Here is a 15089-nt window from a genome sequence, read left to right as displayed (position 1 = left end):
AGCTTCTCTGGTTCTCAAGGCTATCAAACCGTGACCTTCTCTCTAGAATGAGGATTGCTTCATCTTCCATTTATTGGGAGTTTTAGTTCTATAAGGAGCTCAAAAGATATTGTTTCGTGTATCCTGTTGAGGTGGAACGTGGAGCCTGCCCCAAGGCTGCACCATTGTTTCTTGGCTGCTCGGCCCTTGTCTCTGCATCCCCTCCCTTAAGATCATTAATTACTGAGACCTGTTCAAGGGCAAGCATTGCAGCCAGGCCTAGATCACAAAATGGCTTAGGCCAAATGGGTTCTCTTATGTCAAGAAAGCCATTCCTGGTTCTCTTTCTCCAGGGACCCCCTAACTTATCTGTTTACAGCGGTAGCAGTGGAGATATTGAGTAGTGGTTGGATTCTGGATTTCTTTTGATAGTAGAGCCAGTATTGGCATTCTGGTTTATAAATGTATACATTTGTAAATTGGTTAGTGGGAATATGTTCCTGGTGATCCATCCTCACCAGGTGTACTAACGAAAATTTCTGAACTGACAAAGCTAAGTATACAATTTAGTATTTTTCTTTATATATATATATATATATATATATATACATATTTTATATTTCACTTCCCACTGCCTAAATTGTGAATCTTTTGAAGTAGAGAAAGTTCTTATTTATTTTCTATACCTCTCTATACTATGTACAGTACTAAACTCATAGTAAGTGTCCTATAAATCCCATTGATTTTAGTTGAATTTCTATTGGTTCACAGATTATCCTAACCATAAATCCATGAACAGGAATAGGAAAAAATTAAGTGGTGAAAAAGAATATCAAAGTTGGAAAATTTTCTAACTTTCTAAGTCAGATGTTTATGAAGTGGCTTCAGTTTTGGTATATAATTTTGTAACAGTATTACCTATGTTTAAATGTGTATCTATATTTAAAGGTATACCTGTATTTAAATATAAGTAGAAACATATATTTCAGAACAGAAAGAATAGATGATTTTAAAGTTTCATTTTACTTTGAATTTACCACTTAAATGTTTCAGTCACTGTTACTCTCTTTCAGTAGCTAATTAACTGTGGAAAAACATTTTGCTAGTATTAGAATACTAAATTTTGGAATATATGTATTATTAAAGAAACTATTTTTTTAGTCTTGTTTTTCTCTTTTAAAGATATTTATGACTTGGAACCTGCATCTGAATTAGGAGAAGATTTATTGAAGCTTTATGAGAAACAGTGTTGCCCAGATATTGATATTTATGTTGATGGAAAAAGTTTTAAAGCTCACAGGTAAATAGGCATGTGATTAATTTGGTGTCTTGGTTGTGACAGTAAAGTGTAAAAGGGTAGCTGTCTTTTTCTAGCACGGTGGTTTTCAAGCTGATTCACATAGGCAACAGGGGTTCCATGATGATGCCTCAGGAGGTCTCTGACAGGGGAGGAGTTTGGACATGAGGCAGGATCTTCTATCTGCACATTCACACATGCACAGGTGACCCTACCCAGACATGTGCACATGCTCAGCTAGAGAAGATCTGTGCTATGCATTCGGCATGAACTGAAGATTTTATTAGAAGAAAATATACTGTTGCCTAAAATAGGTTTGAAAGCCACTGTCACAGAAAATGTAATTAAATGCAATTTTTAATTTCACAGGCATTATGGTATTGAAAATGATTATTTCTACATGAATGACATGTATTTTCTCTGAATTCATTCTGGCTCAAAGTCTTTGTTTCAAAATAGCTGAAAAAAAAAATAGCTGATTCTCCTCAATAGCATGGATTAGGAGGTTTAATATTTCAGTGTACTTTTAAAAAATCATTATTCTGCTGTAGAGTTGGGTTGTTTAGACATTCCAGGCTTTTAGAGTTTAAATTAAAGCCTGCTGCTTGTTTTGGTTAGACTCTTTTTTTGGTAAGTAACTAAAATCTGCTTAAAGAAAGAAAAGATGTTAATAAAAATACAGGTTTTTTTCTTGGAACTCAGGGGAAAGAGGTACAGCTGGCCTCATAACAGACTAGAATTGGAACCAGAAAGCTGAGGAACCCAGAGTTCTCCTCCCTACCTCTTTGTGTTTCATATAGAATGTTAAGTTATTCTGGTGCTGCAGAAGAAGAAGAACCAGACTATTTTTGCAGATGCAAGAAGCAGTCTTGTAGGTTCAAGGGTACACAGCCCTTAATGAAATTAGCAGTGAGTTTAGATTACAGAAATCCACCAAGCCAAATAGTAGTGATGTTTGTACTCTCAGAAATCATACTGGTTTTGCCAGTTAACTGACTGTAGTACATTGCTAAACTCTAGGATTGCCAGTTTCCATTAGACTACCATTCAGAATTTGAACTTTTCTTTCTGGGAACGTATGTGTTGTAAATATATTTTGAAAATACATTTTCCTATTTTTTATGAAATCTGCATTATGTATAGTAAAATACAGAGTGTGATACAGATTTATTCATATATTTTCCATATCATGGATATGTATTTCTCATATTTGGGAATATACATATTCCCAAGTGGTGTGTGTGTGTGTGTGCGCGCGTGCACGCACGCCTTTCTTTTTGGTTGGGGTAGGGGAACAACACAATTTTATTTTTAAAATTAATTTACTTTGATTTTATTTTGTGCCAGATTTTTCTTGAAACCGTATGGGCATCCTAGCAAAATTCTACCTATGGAGCCCTAAGGCTATTGTTGTCATAAAGGGAAAGCAGGACGCTGTGACGATTTGCAGTATGTCCTCAAACAGTGTCTGTATTTGGCTTCTCCCTGTGTACTGCCTGACAGTGGACTGTTTAAGAGCTGGATCTAGAATATTAGGTTTGTATTTTAGGACAGCTCTTGCCCACATTTCTGGCTTATTTTGTTCACCTAGCAATAAAAAATAAATTTATATTAACTAGAAAGGCAATTTCCTGAGAATGTGTTTCAGGAAGATATGGCTTAAGTTTTCTTGCTTTGTTGTTAGTGCCCTTATGTGAGTTAAAATGGCAAATTCTAAATCCCAAGATTACCTTCCGATTCCAAACTTAAACATCTCTTTGTTTGTACATATTTACTTTATTATTCAGTTCAAAGAATATTATGTCAGTAGTTTAGAAAACACAGGCGTACTTCGTTTTCCTTTATTGCACTTCGCAGATAATTGCGTTTTTTACAAATTGAAAGTTTGTGGCAATTCTGCATCGAGCAAGTCTGTCAGCACCATTTTTTTTCCAAAAGCATTGGCTCACTTCATGTCTCTGTGTCACATTTTAGTAGTTCTCACAATATTGCAGACTTTTTCATTATTATAATATTTGTTATGGTGTTCTGTGATCAGTGAACTTTGATGTTACTACTACAACTCACTGAAGGTTCAGATGATGGTTAACATTTTTAGCAATAAAATATTTTTAAATTAAGGTATATACATAATGCTGTTGCACACTTATTAGACTACAGTATAGTGTAAACGTGACTTTTATATGCACTAGGAAACCAAAAGATTAGTGTGACTTGCTTTATTGTGGTGGTCTGGAACTGAACCTTCAATATCTCCAATGTATGCTTGTATCATGTAATATAATCTAAAGCCCAGCAACAGAACTTTCTGAACTATGTCTTGTTCTAGATGATCAATGTCAGCATTTATCCTAGAGGTATGGCTAAAAATCCGTTTGTAAAATGACTGCTTTAATTATATGTACTCATATATTTAATGATCAGTGCAAGTACTCACAAGGACCAGGATTTATGGGCAGAATTACATTCAGTTTAGGTCTCAAATTTTAGAACAGTTTAGTTTGCTAGTTTAATGTCCAAACTGGTATGGTAAAGAGATAGTTTCTTTTATTGAGTCACTGTCTTTCTCTTATGCTCAAGCTCCTTCTTCAGAAACATCCCTGGTATCCCAGTTCTTCCAAGATTATGTCTCCAGTTGCTAGTTGCTCTGTCCAGCCTTTCCCTTGATCTGCAGCCCAATACCTGGAGCCCTTTATGTGCTGCAAGGTGATCTGATGACAATCACTTGCTTGTGGTGGTACAACTAAGCCAAAGAAGTCATTTATAACTGAGTAGTTAAGAGTATGTGGACTATGTATGGAGCCTGTCTGCCTGGGTATGAATTCCAGCTCTACCATCTTTAGCTGTATGAATTTGGGGAAGTCATTTAACCATTCTGTGTTTCAGCATCCTCATCAACGATGGAGATTATAATAATACTCATCTTATAGGGTTATTATGAGTATTAAATTACTAAAAGCATTTAAAGTACTTTGAACAGTGCCTGGCACATAGTAAGTACTATGTAAGTGTTTGCTATCATCATCCAGGTAATAGGCCTTTGATACGAGATTTTGGGTAGATGGTAGCAACAGTCTGTATGTCCTTTACTTACGTGGGACAAGGAGAGAAAGGTGATTTGAATCATTTGCATTTCCCCCCAGTCCAAGGAGGAAAGGGATAGCAGTAGGCCTCCAGGGAAGGTCACATTTACTACACTGTTTTGCCTCTACACAGGCCTTTCCCTCTCCAAAGCATAACTTCTCCACCCTTCCCACATCTTTGTCCTTGCTTATCTCCAATACTTCTGCGCAAAGGAGAAACAAAGAGAGCTCTTTTTATTTGGCAGGAGAGAGGTTATAATAAAAGGACCCATTAGAGCATGGATCCCATTTGTTAATTATGTTACTACTTTTCTGAGTATTGCTTCCTGGAGTACTACAGCACATTACTCCTGTTGTGGATCTCTCTCTGTAACACTACGTTCTTTCCTGAATTGCTCTCAATCACCAGATGAATACCATCTGTGTATTGGGCATTTCTCTCTACTTTTATTTCCTCCTGTCATCTTTAGCCTACCTCTAAGTACCTACCTTATTATCCACTCCACTGCTGATCTCCCATTTTATAGTGTTAATTATTATTCTAATGTTTTCTGAGTGAAATTGAATCTGCTATATTTTTAAACTAATTTATTTGTTGCACTTCAGTATTCCATAATTAAGATTCTCTTGTGCTGCTTTATTGAAAAAGTAGGGCAGTGATTCCTAATTTTAGCTTTGTAACACTTAAGATCCTATATCCCTTCCAGAATACCTTTTTTTTTCAGTGCCTGATATTATAACATCAGACATTCATTCATGGGGTTAAAATGCTGTCACATCTCCCTTTAAAATGTAGATTTCTCTGAATATTTAGTAAATCAGCACTGAGTCAGGAGATCAATGTCCTAGTCTGTGCTATATGACTAATTAGCTATATATTCTTGAGTCCATCAGCTGAAAACTTTTTCAAAAGTATACAGTTTAGTAATTCAGAAGTCAGTCTTTCTGGGTTTAAATTCTGATTGTACCATTTAATAATTATTGAGAAGTTACTTAATCTCTCCAAGTCTCAAATTCTTTATCTGTAAAAGAAATAATGATAGTAATTGTAGCATAGGATGGCTGTGAGGATTGAATCTGATAATGTACATAAAGCACTTAGCATGATTCTGTGGCACATTGGAAGCATTCAGTAAATGTTAGTTGCTATAAGTATATATTAGATATCTGGGAGGGAGGCACATTGTTGCCTTTTCTACCTTATCTTAGAGTGGAGGTTGGCAAACTGTGACCCAACCCAAAGCCGGTCAGTGGCTTCTTTTTGTATAAAACAACAATAGCAACAACAATAACAACAAAACAAGAATATGCAACAGGGACCTGAAAAGCCTAATATATTTATATTGATGTTTACTATCTGGCCCTTTGCAGAAAAAGTTTGCTGTTCCCTATCTTACTAGGATTGCCAGGAAGCTTTATGAAGTAATAAAATTCCAGATTCCCATACACTAAAGTGGGTTATGAACATCTTAATATGGCTAGGATGTCATTCTCTGGTATACCTATAACATTTCCATTCCTTTCATTGAGTTTGTGTCTCCTGAGTCACTTGGGGTTATTCCCAAACCTGTTTGATGCCATTTGAATTTCTTATTTTGATAGCATGACTTAATGACATATCATATAAACCAATGATACATGAAGTATGAAAAGAATTTGTTGTTACAATGAAAACTAAAGTGAATGTTTTAGAAAGATTAATAAGGGAGGGGCACTTTTTCTTTGAGATTTTTTTTTAACTTTTTATTTTATATCTGAGTATAGCCGATAAACAATGTTGTGATAGTTTCAGGTGCACAGCAAAGCGACTCAGCCGTACATATACATGTATCCATTCTCCCCCAGACTCCTCTCGGGAGAGGCACTTTTAAAATTGCTGTTGAATTCAGGGACTTCCCTGGCAGTCCAGTGGTTAAGACTCCACACTTCCAATGCAGGGGACACAGGTTCGATCCCTAGTCGGGCAGCTGGGATCCCGCATGCCACGTGGCATGACCAAAAAATAAAAGATAAATTAAAAAATAAAGTAAAACTGCTATTGAGTTCAGTTTAGATGAAACAATATAAAAGTTTGAGGGGAAATTATAAAAGTCTTAAGTTATTCTGTACTTCAGATTGCTTCATAAAATTTTTAAATTTCTTCACTTCAGAGAAGTTTGAACTAAAAATCATAGACAGGGTATGTGGGTATATATAGTTTTTGCAAGAAATAGGAGGCTCCAATCAGCAAACCCACAATAAAAAAATAAAGATTGGTCTTGTATGGTCAAAGATTTGTAAATGAATACATATTTATTTTTTAAGTTTGAATAAAATGATTATGATATAGACAAATCATTTTAAAAATTCTCTCCTAATTTTTAGATTAACCAAACAACTGTCAGTCCTCATTGTACTGGATAACAGGGCATCCATTGCACTTCACAAATCATTTTTTAACTTAGGAAAGGCTAATCCTATGAAAGCTGTAGTCAATGTATGTCGAAATGGATGTCTCAGGAGAAAAACTTTACCATTTTTAAAGTTTATGCTCTCTAAAATATTTGCAAAGTGTAATGGGTAATGGTGACAGCATCAGAAAGTTTGGATTCACTGCTCTGGGTTTAACCCTTATTCAGTTATGTTGAACTAAAAGGAAAAAAATATATTCTTGGAACAAGAGTACTTAAAAAAATAGTCCTAGTGAAAAATTCTTTATTTAGAGTTTCTTTGAGTAATCCAGGCCATTATTCTGCCTGGAGTAGTGAATCTAGTTCAGCTAAAATCAGAAAAGCAAGAGAAAGGGGGGAAATTAGGGCATCTCTACAGAGCCAGAAGCAGCCTTGTCAGTTGAGATTAAATTTAGTCAAAAAGAGAAAAAAACTTTGGTGTGTTGGAAAATGAAAAATCTGATGAAGATTTTTAATACACCATGCTATCTACAGCATAATTTTTTAAACTGAGGCTTGTATCTGAATTAAATAGGAATGTTTTCTAAGTTTCTGTCTTAAGGGCAGGGTAATTGTTTAAGCCTCAGATGGTTTTCGTCTTATTTAGAAGGAAATGGCTAGCATGCTGTTTAGCATGTTTAGTTCAAGTCTTCCATATCCTTGACTGACTTTTTGTCTACTTGTTCTGTTAATTACTGAGAAGAATATTGGTGTCTCTAATATAATTGTAAATTTATCTACTTCCCCCTTCAGTTCTATCAGTTTTGCTTCATATATTTTGAAGGTTTGTTATTTGGTACACACACATTTAGGATTGTTATTTCCTCTTGATGAATTGACCCCTTTTTCATTATGAAATATTAGTCTTTACCCCAGGTAATATTCCTGTTGTGAAGTCTTTTGTCTGATGTTAATAGGGCCACTCCAGCTTTCTTTCTTTTTTAAAGATTGAGGTATAATTGATATATAGCATTGTATTAGTTTCAGGTGTTTAACATAATGAACTGATCATCACAATAAGTCTAGTTTGCATCCCACTCCAGCTTTCTTATGATTAACATTTAGATGGTATATGTTTTTTCATCCTTTTACCTTTAGCCTCTCTGTGTCTTTGTATTTTAAATGGGTTTAAAATTAATTTTTTGTAGACAGCTATAGTTACGTCTTACTCTTTTATTATCTGGTCTCATAATCTCACCTTTTAATTGGAGAATCTAGATCATTTATGGTAATATAGGTATTAATATGTTGGAATTTAAGGCTACTATTTACTATTTGTTTTCATTTTTTCTTTGTTTTCTTTTTCCTCTTTCCTTCTTTTCTTTGTATTAATTGAGAAAAAAATTTTTTTAATTCCAGTTTATTTCCACTATTGGCCTATTAGCTATATTGTGTGTGTGTGTTGTTTTTGTTTTTTTAGTAGTTACTTTAGGATTTGCAATATGCGTTGTTATTACCATTTACCTTCAATTAATATTATACACCTTTATGTATAATGTTAGGACATTTTCCCCCTTCTGTCCCTTGTGTTATTGCTGCCATACATTTCACTTCTATATATACTCAAAACCCCACTATAAATTGTAATTAATTTTTTAAACAATTATCTTTTAAGTAATTTTTAAAATGAGGGAAAAAGTTATACTTACCCACTATTACCAGTTCTGGCACTTTCAATCTTTTGTGTAGGTCCAGGTTTCTACCTGTTGTAATTTTCCTTCAGCCTAAAGAACTTTCTTTAAATTTCTTGTAATAGAGTTCAGCTGGCAATGACTTTTCTCAGCTTTTGTTTGTCTAGAAAAGTCTTCATTTAGCCTCCATTTTTGAAAGATATTTTTGCTGAATACAAAATTATAAATTTGTGATTTTTATTTCTTTCAGTGCTTTAATCATGTAATTTCATTGTTTTTTTGGCTTGTGTTGTCTCTAACAAGAAGCCTGTGATATGTCTAGCTTTGCATGTCAGTATTTGATGTACCTTTTTCTTTGGCTGCTTTACAGTTTTTTTCTCTATAATTAGTTTTTAGCAATTTGGTTATATCTTATGCTTTTGTTTATTCTGCTTATGATTTATTGAGCTTCTTGGACCTGTGGGTTTGTAGTTTTTATGAAATTTGGAAATTCTACAACTGTTATTTTTGTGATATGTCTAGCTTTGCATGTCAGTATTTGATGTACCTTTTTCTTTGGCTGCTTTACAGTTTTTTCCTCTATAATTAGTTTTTAGCAATTTGGTTATATCTTGTGCTTTTGTTTATTCTGCTTATGATTTATTGAGCTTCTTGGACCTGTGGGTTTGTAGTTTTTATGAAATTTGGAAATTCTACAACTGTTATTTTTTTCAAGTTTTCTTACCATCCTCTTCTTTTTCTCCTTTCCACTTGGGACTCCAATTATGTTATGTTAGTCCCAAGCTCGCCTAAGCTCCTTTTTTTTAGCCAGTTTATTTTTTCTTCCTATGTCTTATTTGGATAATTTGTATTACTATATACACAGGTACATCAATCTTTTCTTCTTCAGTATCTAATCTTTTAAGTCCATTCATGAATTTTTTTTCATTTCAGATATTGTATATTTCATCTCTAAAAGTTTTGTCTGGTTTTTTAAAAGATCTCTTCCTTATGTTCATTATTTAAAAATCCTTGAGTGTATCTATAATAAGATTTTATTTTATTTATTTATTTTTTATTTATTTATTTTTGGCTGTGTTGGGTCTTCGTTGCTGCACATGGGCTTTCTCTAGTTGCAGGAGTGGGGGCTACTCTTCCTTGCAGAGCACGGGCTTCTCATTGCAGTGGCTTCTCTTGTGGTGGAGCACCGGCTCTAGGCATGCGGGCTTCCGTAGTTGTGGCACATGAGCTCAGTAGTTGTGGCTCGCGGGCTCTAGAGTGCAGGCTCAGCAGTTGTGGTGCACGGGCTTAGTTGCTCCGCGGCATGTGGGATCTTCTGAACCAGGGCTCAAACCCGTGTCCCCTGCATTGGCAGGCAGATTCTTAACCACAGTGCCATGAGTGAAGTCCCTATAATAGCATTTTTAAATGCTTTTTCTGCTAACTCCATCATTTCTTTCATTTCTGGGTCTATTTCTATTAACTGATTTTTCTCCTGATTATAGTTCGTGTTTTGCTACTTCTTCACATACCTGATAATTTGTTATTAGATTCTGGACATTATGAATAGTATGCTGTTGAGTGTTTGAATTTTGCTGTCTCTCTTTTAAAAGTGTTGATGTTTGTTTTAGCAGGCAATTAAGTTATTGTGGATCATCTTCATCTTTCTGAGATTTGTTTTTAAACTTAGGGTGGCTTTAGAGTAGCCTTTACTGTGAAGGGTGGATAGCTCTTCTACTGAGGTGTGACCCTTCTGGGACCTAGGATCAGTATTCAGTCCTGGCCAGAAGGAACTTGATCTGCCTGCCCTGTATGAACAGGCTTATAGCTTCCTGACCTTTATTCTTTGCTGGGCTTCATGAAGTTTTACCCTATGTGTGCTCGGATTGTGTTCATATGAAGGCTCAACGGGATCCCTCCTCTAATTTTTGGAGCTCTTTTTCTTAACTTCCTCTTCTGTTGTACTGTGCCCCATAAATTCCAGCTGACTCATTTTCCCAAGCTCCCATATTTGTCTTCTCACCTCAGCAAGACAACTAGGCTCTGCTTCTGTTTATCTTCCCTGTGCCATGATCTAATTGTTTCTGGGAAGAAAAGTATTACGATTGTAGGGCTTACCTCATTTGTTTTCTTTCTCTTAAGGATCAGAGTTCTGTACTGCCTTTTTTTTCAGTGTCATATTTTATTCACTTTCCTACTTGTTAATGGAGGTGAGGCAAGTCCCATACTTGTTATCTTTCATGGGTGGAAGCAGAAACCCAAATTTTTTCTTAATATACTTTATTTTTAGAACAGTTTTAAATTTACAGAAAAACTGAGTACAGAGAATTCCCATATGCCCCCACACCCAGTTCCCTTATTATCAACATCTTATGTGTACATCTTAGTATAGTACGTTTGTTACAATGAAAGAACCAATATTGAGACATTGTTATTCACTAAAGTCCATAGTTTATTCAGAATTCATTAGTTTTTGCCTAATGTCTTTTTTCTATTCTAGGATCCCATTCAGGATACCACATTACATGTAGTGGTCATGTTTCCTTAGGCTTCTCTTGGCTGTGATAGTTTCTCAGACTTTCCTTGTCTTTGATGACCTTGACAGTTTGAGGAGTCCTGGGCAAGTATTCTGAGGGCAAGCATGTCCCTCAGTTGTAGTTTACTTAATGTTTTTCTCACGATTAAATGAGTTATGAATTTTGGGGAGAAAGTTCACGAAGATAAACTGCCATTCTTATTACATCATTTCAAGGGTACATGTAATCAGCATGACTTATCACTGTTTATGTTAACCTTGATCACTTGGCTACACTGGTTTTTGTCTGGTTTCTTCACTGTAAAGTTACTCCCCTCTCCCCCATCTCCCATTTCTATACTGTACTCTCTAGAAGTAAGTCACCGTGTATAGCCTGCACTTAAAGGATGGGGAGTTATGGTCCACCTTCTTGAGGGGATAGTATCTACCTGAATTATTTGGCATTCTTCTATACAAGAAATTTGTCTTTTCTCCCCTCTTTATTTATTCAGTCATTTCTGTATGTCAGCATGTACTCATGGATATTTATTTTGTACTTCAGCTCATTTTGGTACTTTGGTTTGTAATTTGGTTTATCTTGCATTTTGGCCTATTTATTTTTTGCTGAAATTGTTCCAGTTTTAGTTATGGGAGCTCCTTCAATTGGTTCTTGACATACAACCCCCCCATCAGTGTGTGTGTGTGTGTCTGTGTGTGTCTGTGTGTGTAGCATTTCTTTACTTTCTGACACTAAAAGATACTGTAGACTCATCTGTCCTAGAATCAAACATTTCTCTAATGAACCCTGATTCCTTTTATTCTAATGGTATTAGAAACTACTGTTTGGACACTGCGTGTGCTTGTTGCTCGTTCTTTTGGATCCTCTCAGCTGACAGAGCAAGGAAATATATGTGTATATATTAATCTGCAGATATGCACATATCTATAAATATTTCTGTATGAACCCATCTTTATTTGTATTAAGCTAAAAATGAATTCATTGTGAGATCTCCAACACTAATCATAGTAACACATTGATCATCCTACTCTTACCTCCTTGCTTGTCTGTAATCTTCCACTATACTAATGAGAAACTGGCTTTCATCATCCAACATCTAATACTTAATCATTCAATTCCAGTATTCATGTATAGTGGTTTCAGAATTGTTAATCCATACCTGCATGGGAAACAACTTTACCAACTAGAGCAGGGGTCCCCAACCCCTGGACCACGGACTGTTACCGGTCCATGGCCCATTAGGAACTGGGCCACACAGCAAGAGGTGAGCGGCGGGCAAGTGAGCGAGCGAAGCTTCTTCTGTATTTACAATCGCTCCCCATCGCTCACATTACTGCCTGAGTTCCGCCTCCTGTCAGATCAGCAGCAGCATTAGATTCTCACAGGAGCGCAAACCCTCCTGTGAACAGCACATGCAAGGGATCTAGGTTGCACACACCTTATGAGGATCTAATGCCTGATGATCTGAGGTGCAGCTGAGGCAGTGATGCTAGCACTGGGGAGCAGCTGCAAATACAGATTATCATTAGCAGAGAGGTCTGACTGCACAGAGACCATAATAAATCAATTGCTTGCAGACTCATCAAAACCCTATCAGTGAGTGGCAAGTGACAATTAAGCTGCATCTTACGGAGTAGACTGGACATAAGCAAGACACTTTGGGTGTCACTGTCTCCCATCACCCCCAGATGGGACCATCCAGTTGCAGGAAAACAAGCTCAGGGCTCCCAGTGATTCTGCATTATGGTGAGTTGTATAACTATTTCATTATATATTACAATGTAATAGTAATAGAAATAAAGTGCACAATAAATGTAATGTGCTTGAATCATCCCGAAACCATCCCACCCCCCCGCCAGTCCATGGAAAAATTGTCTTCCATGAAACCAGTCCCTGGTGCCAGAAAGGTTGTGGACTGCTGAACTAGAGTACACTGCTTGTACTACGCAGTTGCTTTGCCTTTATTCGTACAGTCTATACTCATTTCCAAAGTTATTTAGGCCAGTACCTTTATCTCCCTTCAATGAGGTTATTTCATACATTTGTAATACAGTTAGGTAATTTTGTCACAGTCTGCATCCTGGGATCTCCTGACCTCCTCCTAAGTGTTCTTGTTTTAATTAGCATACATTAAGGTTCACTTGTACTATAAAGTTCTGTGGGTTTTTTTTTAAACATCTTTATTGGAGTATAATTGCTTTACAATGTTGTGTTAGTTTCTGCTATATAACAAAGTGAATCAGCTATATGTATATATATATCCCCATATCCCCTCCCTCTTGCGTTTCCCTCGCACCCTCCCTATCCCAGCCCTCTAGGTGGTCACAAAGCACCAAGCTGATCTCCCTGTGCCATGCGGCTGCTTCCCACTAGCTATCTGTTTTACATTTGGTAGTGTATGTATGTCAGTGCTACTCTCTCACTTCGTCCCAGCTTGCCCTTCCCCTTCCGTGTGTCCTCAAGTCCATTCTCTGCCTCTGCGTCTTCATTCCTGTCCTGCCCCTAGGTTCATCAGAACCATTTTTTTTTAGATTCCATATATATGTGTTAGCATACAGTATTTGTTTTTTCTTTCTGACTTACTCACTCTGTATGACAGACTCTAGTTCCATCCACCTCACTACAAATAACTCGATTTTGTTTCCTCTTATGGCTGAGTAATATTCCATTATATATCTGTGCCACATATTCTTTATCCATTCATCTGTCAGTGGACACTTAGGTTGCTTCCATGTCCTGGCTATTGTAAATAGAGCTGAAATGAACATTGTGGTACATGACTCTTTTTGAATTATGGTTTTTCTCAGGGTATATGTCCAATAGTGGGATTGCTGGGTCACATGGTAGTTCTATTTTTAGTTTTTTAAGGAACCTCCATACTGTTCTCCATAGTGGCTCTATCAATTTGCATTCTCACCAGCAGTGCAAGAGGGTTCCCTTTTCTCCACACCCTCTCCAGCATTTATCGTTTGTAGATTTTTTGATGATGGCCATTCTGACTGGTGTGAGGTGATACCTCATTGTCATTTTGATTTGCATTTCTCTAATGATTACTGATGTGGAGCATCCTTTCACGTGTTTGTTGGCAATCTGTATATCTTCTTTGGAGAAATGTCTATTTAGGTCTTCTGCCCATTTCTGGTTTGGGTTGTTTGTTTTTTTGATATTGAGCTGAATGAGCCGCTTGTATATTTTGGAGATTGATCCTTTGTCAGTTGCTTCATTTGCAAATATCTTCTCCCATTCTGAGGGTTGTCTTTTTGTCTTGTTTATGTTTTCCTTTGCTGTGCAAAAGCTTTTAAGTTTCATTAGGTCCCATTTGTTTATTTTTGATTTTATTTCCATTTCTCTAGGAGGTGGGTCAAAAAGGATCTTGCTGTGATTTAGGTCATGAGTGTTCTGCCTATGTTTTCCTCTAAGAGTTTTATAGTGTCTGGCCTTACATTTAGGTCTTTAATCCATTTTGAGTTTATTTTTGTGTATTGTGTTAGGAAGTGTTCTAATTTCATTCTTTTATATGTAGCTGTCCAGTTTTCCCAGCACCACTTGTTGAAGAGGCTGTCTTTTCTCCATTATATATTCATACTGTCTTGATTACCATACTGTCTTGATTACCATACTGTCTTGATTACTTTAGCTTTGTAGTATAGTCTGATGTCAGGGAGCCTGATTCCTCCAGCTCGTTTTTTTTTTTCTTCTCAAGATTGCTTTGGCTATTCGGGGTCTTTTCAGTTTCCATACAAATTGTGAAATTTTTTGTTCTAGTTCTGTGAAAAATGCCATTGGTAGTTTGACAGGGATTGCACTGAATCTGTAGATTGCTTTGGGTAGTATAGTCATTTTCACAATGTTGATTTTTCCAATCCAAGAATATGGTATATCTCTCCATCTGTTTGTATCATCTTTAATTTCTTTTATCATTGTATTATAGTTTTCTGCATACAGGTCTTTTTTCTCCTTGGGTAGGTTTATTCCTAGGTATTTTATTCTTTTTGTTGCAGTGGTAAATGGGAGTGTTCCTTAATTTCTCTTTCAGAATTTTCATTGTTAGTGCAATGACAAAAATGCAAGAATTGCTGTGCATTAATTTTGTATCCTGCTACTTTACCAAATTCATTGATTAGCTCTAGTAGTTTTCTGGTAACATCTTCAGGATT

General features: G+C 36.1%; 1 protein-coding gene across 4 annotated transcripts in view; it reads left to right on the top strand.

Annotated features, from left to right (window-relative positions):
* The window catches only part of BTBD8 (BTB domain containing 8), a 93907-nt gene that overhangs the window by 24487 nt on the left and 54331 nt on the right, over window positions 1–15089 (top strand). For all 4 annotated transcript variants that reach the window (XM_082476228.1, XM_082476227.1, XM_082476226.1 and 1 more), the window contains exon 4: window positions 1162–1279. In XM_082476228.1, coding sequence (XP_082332354.1) covers window positions 1162–1279 — 118 coding nt within the window. The remainder of the gene's footprint in view (window positions 1–1161; window positions 1280–15089) is intronic.

Source organism: Balaenoptera physalus (genome assembly GCF_965194825.1).
Source record: "Balaenoptera physalus genome assembly, chromosome: 1".
Classification (NCBI taxonomy): domain Eukaryota; kingdom Metazoa; phylum Chordata; class Mammalia; order Artiodactyla; family Balaenopteridae; genus Balaenoptera; species Balaenoptera physalus.
The sequence above is the reverse complement of the archived record's forward strand: the minus strand, read 5'-3'. Positions and strand labels throughout refer to the sequence as shown.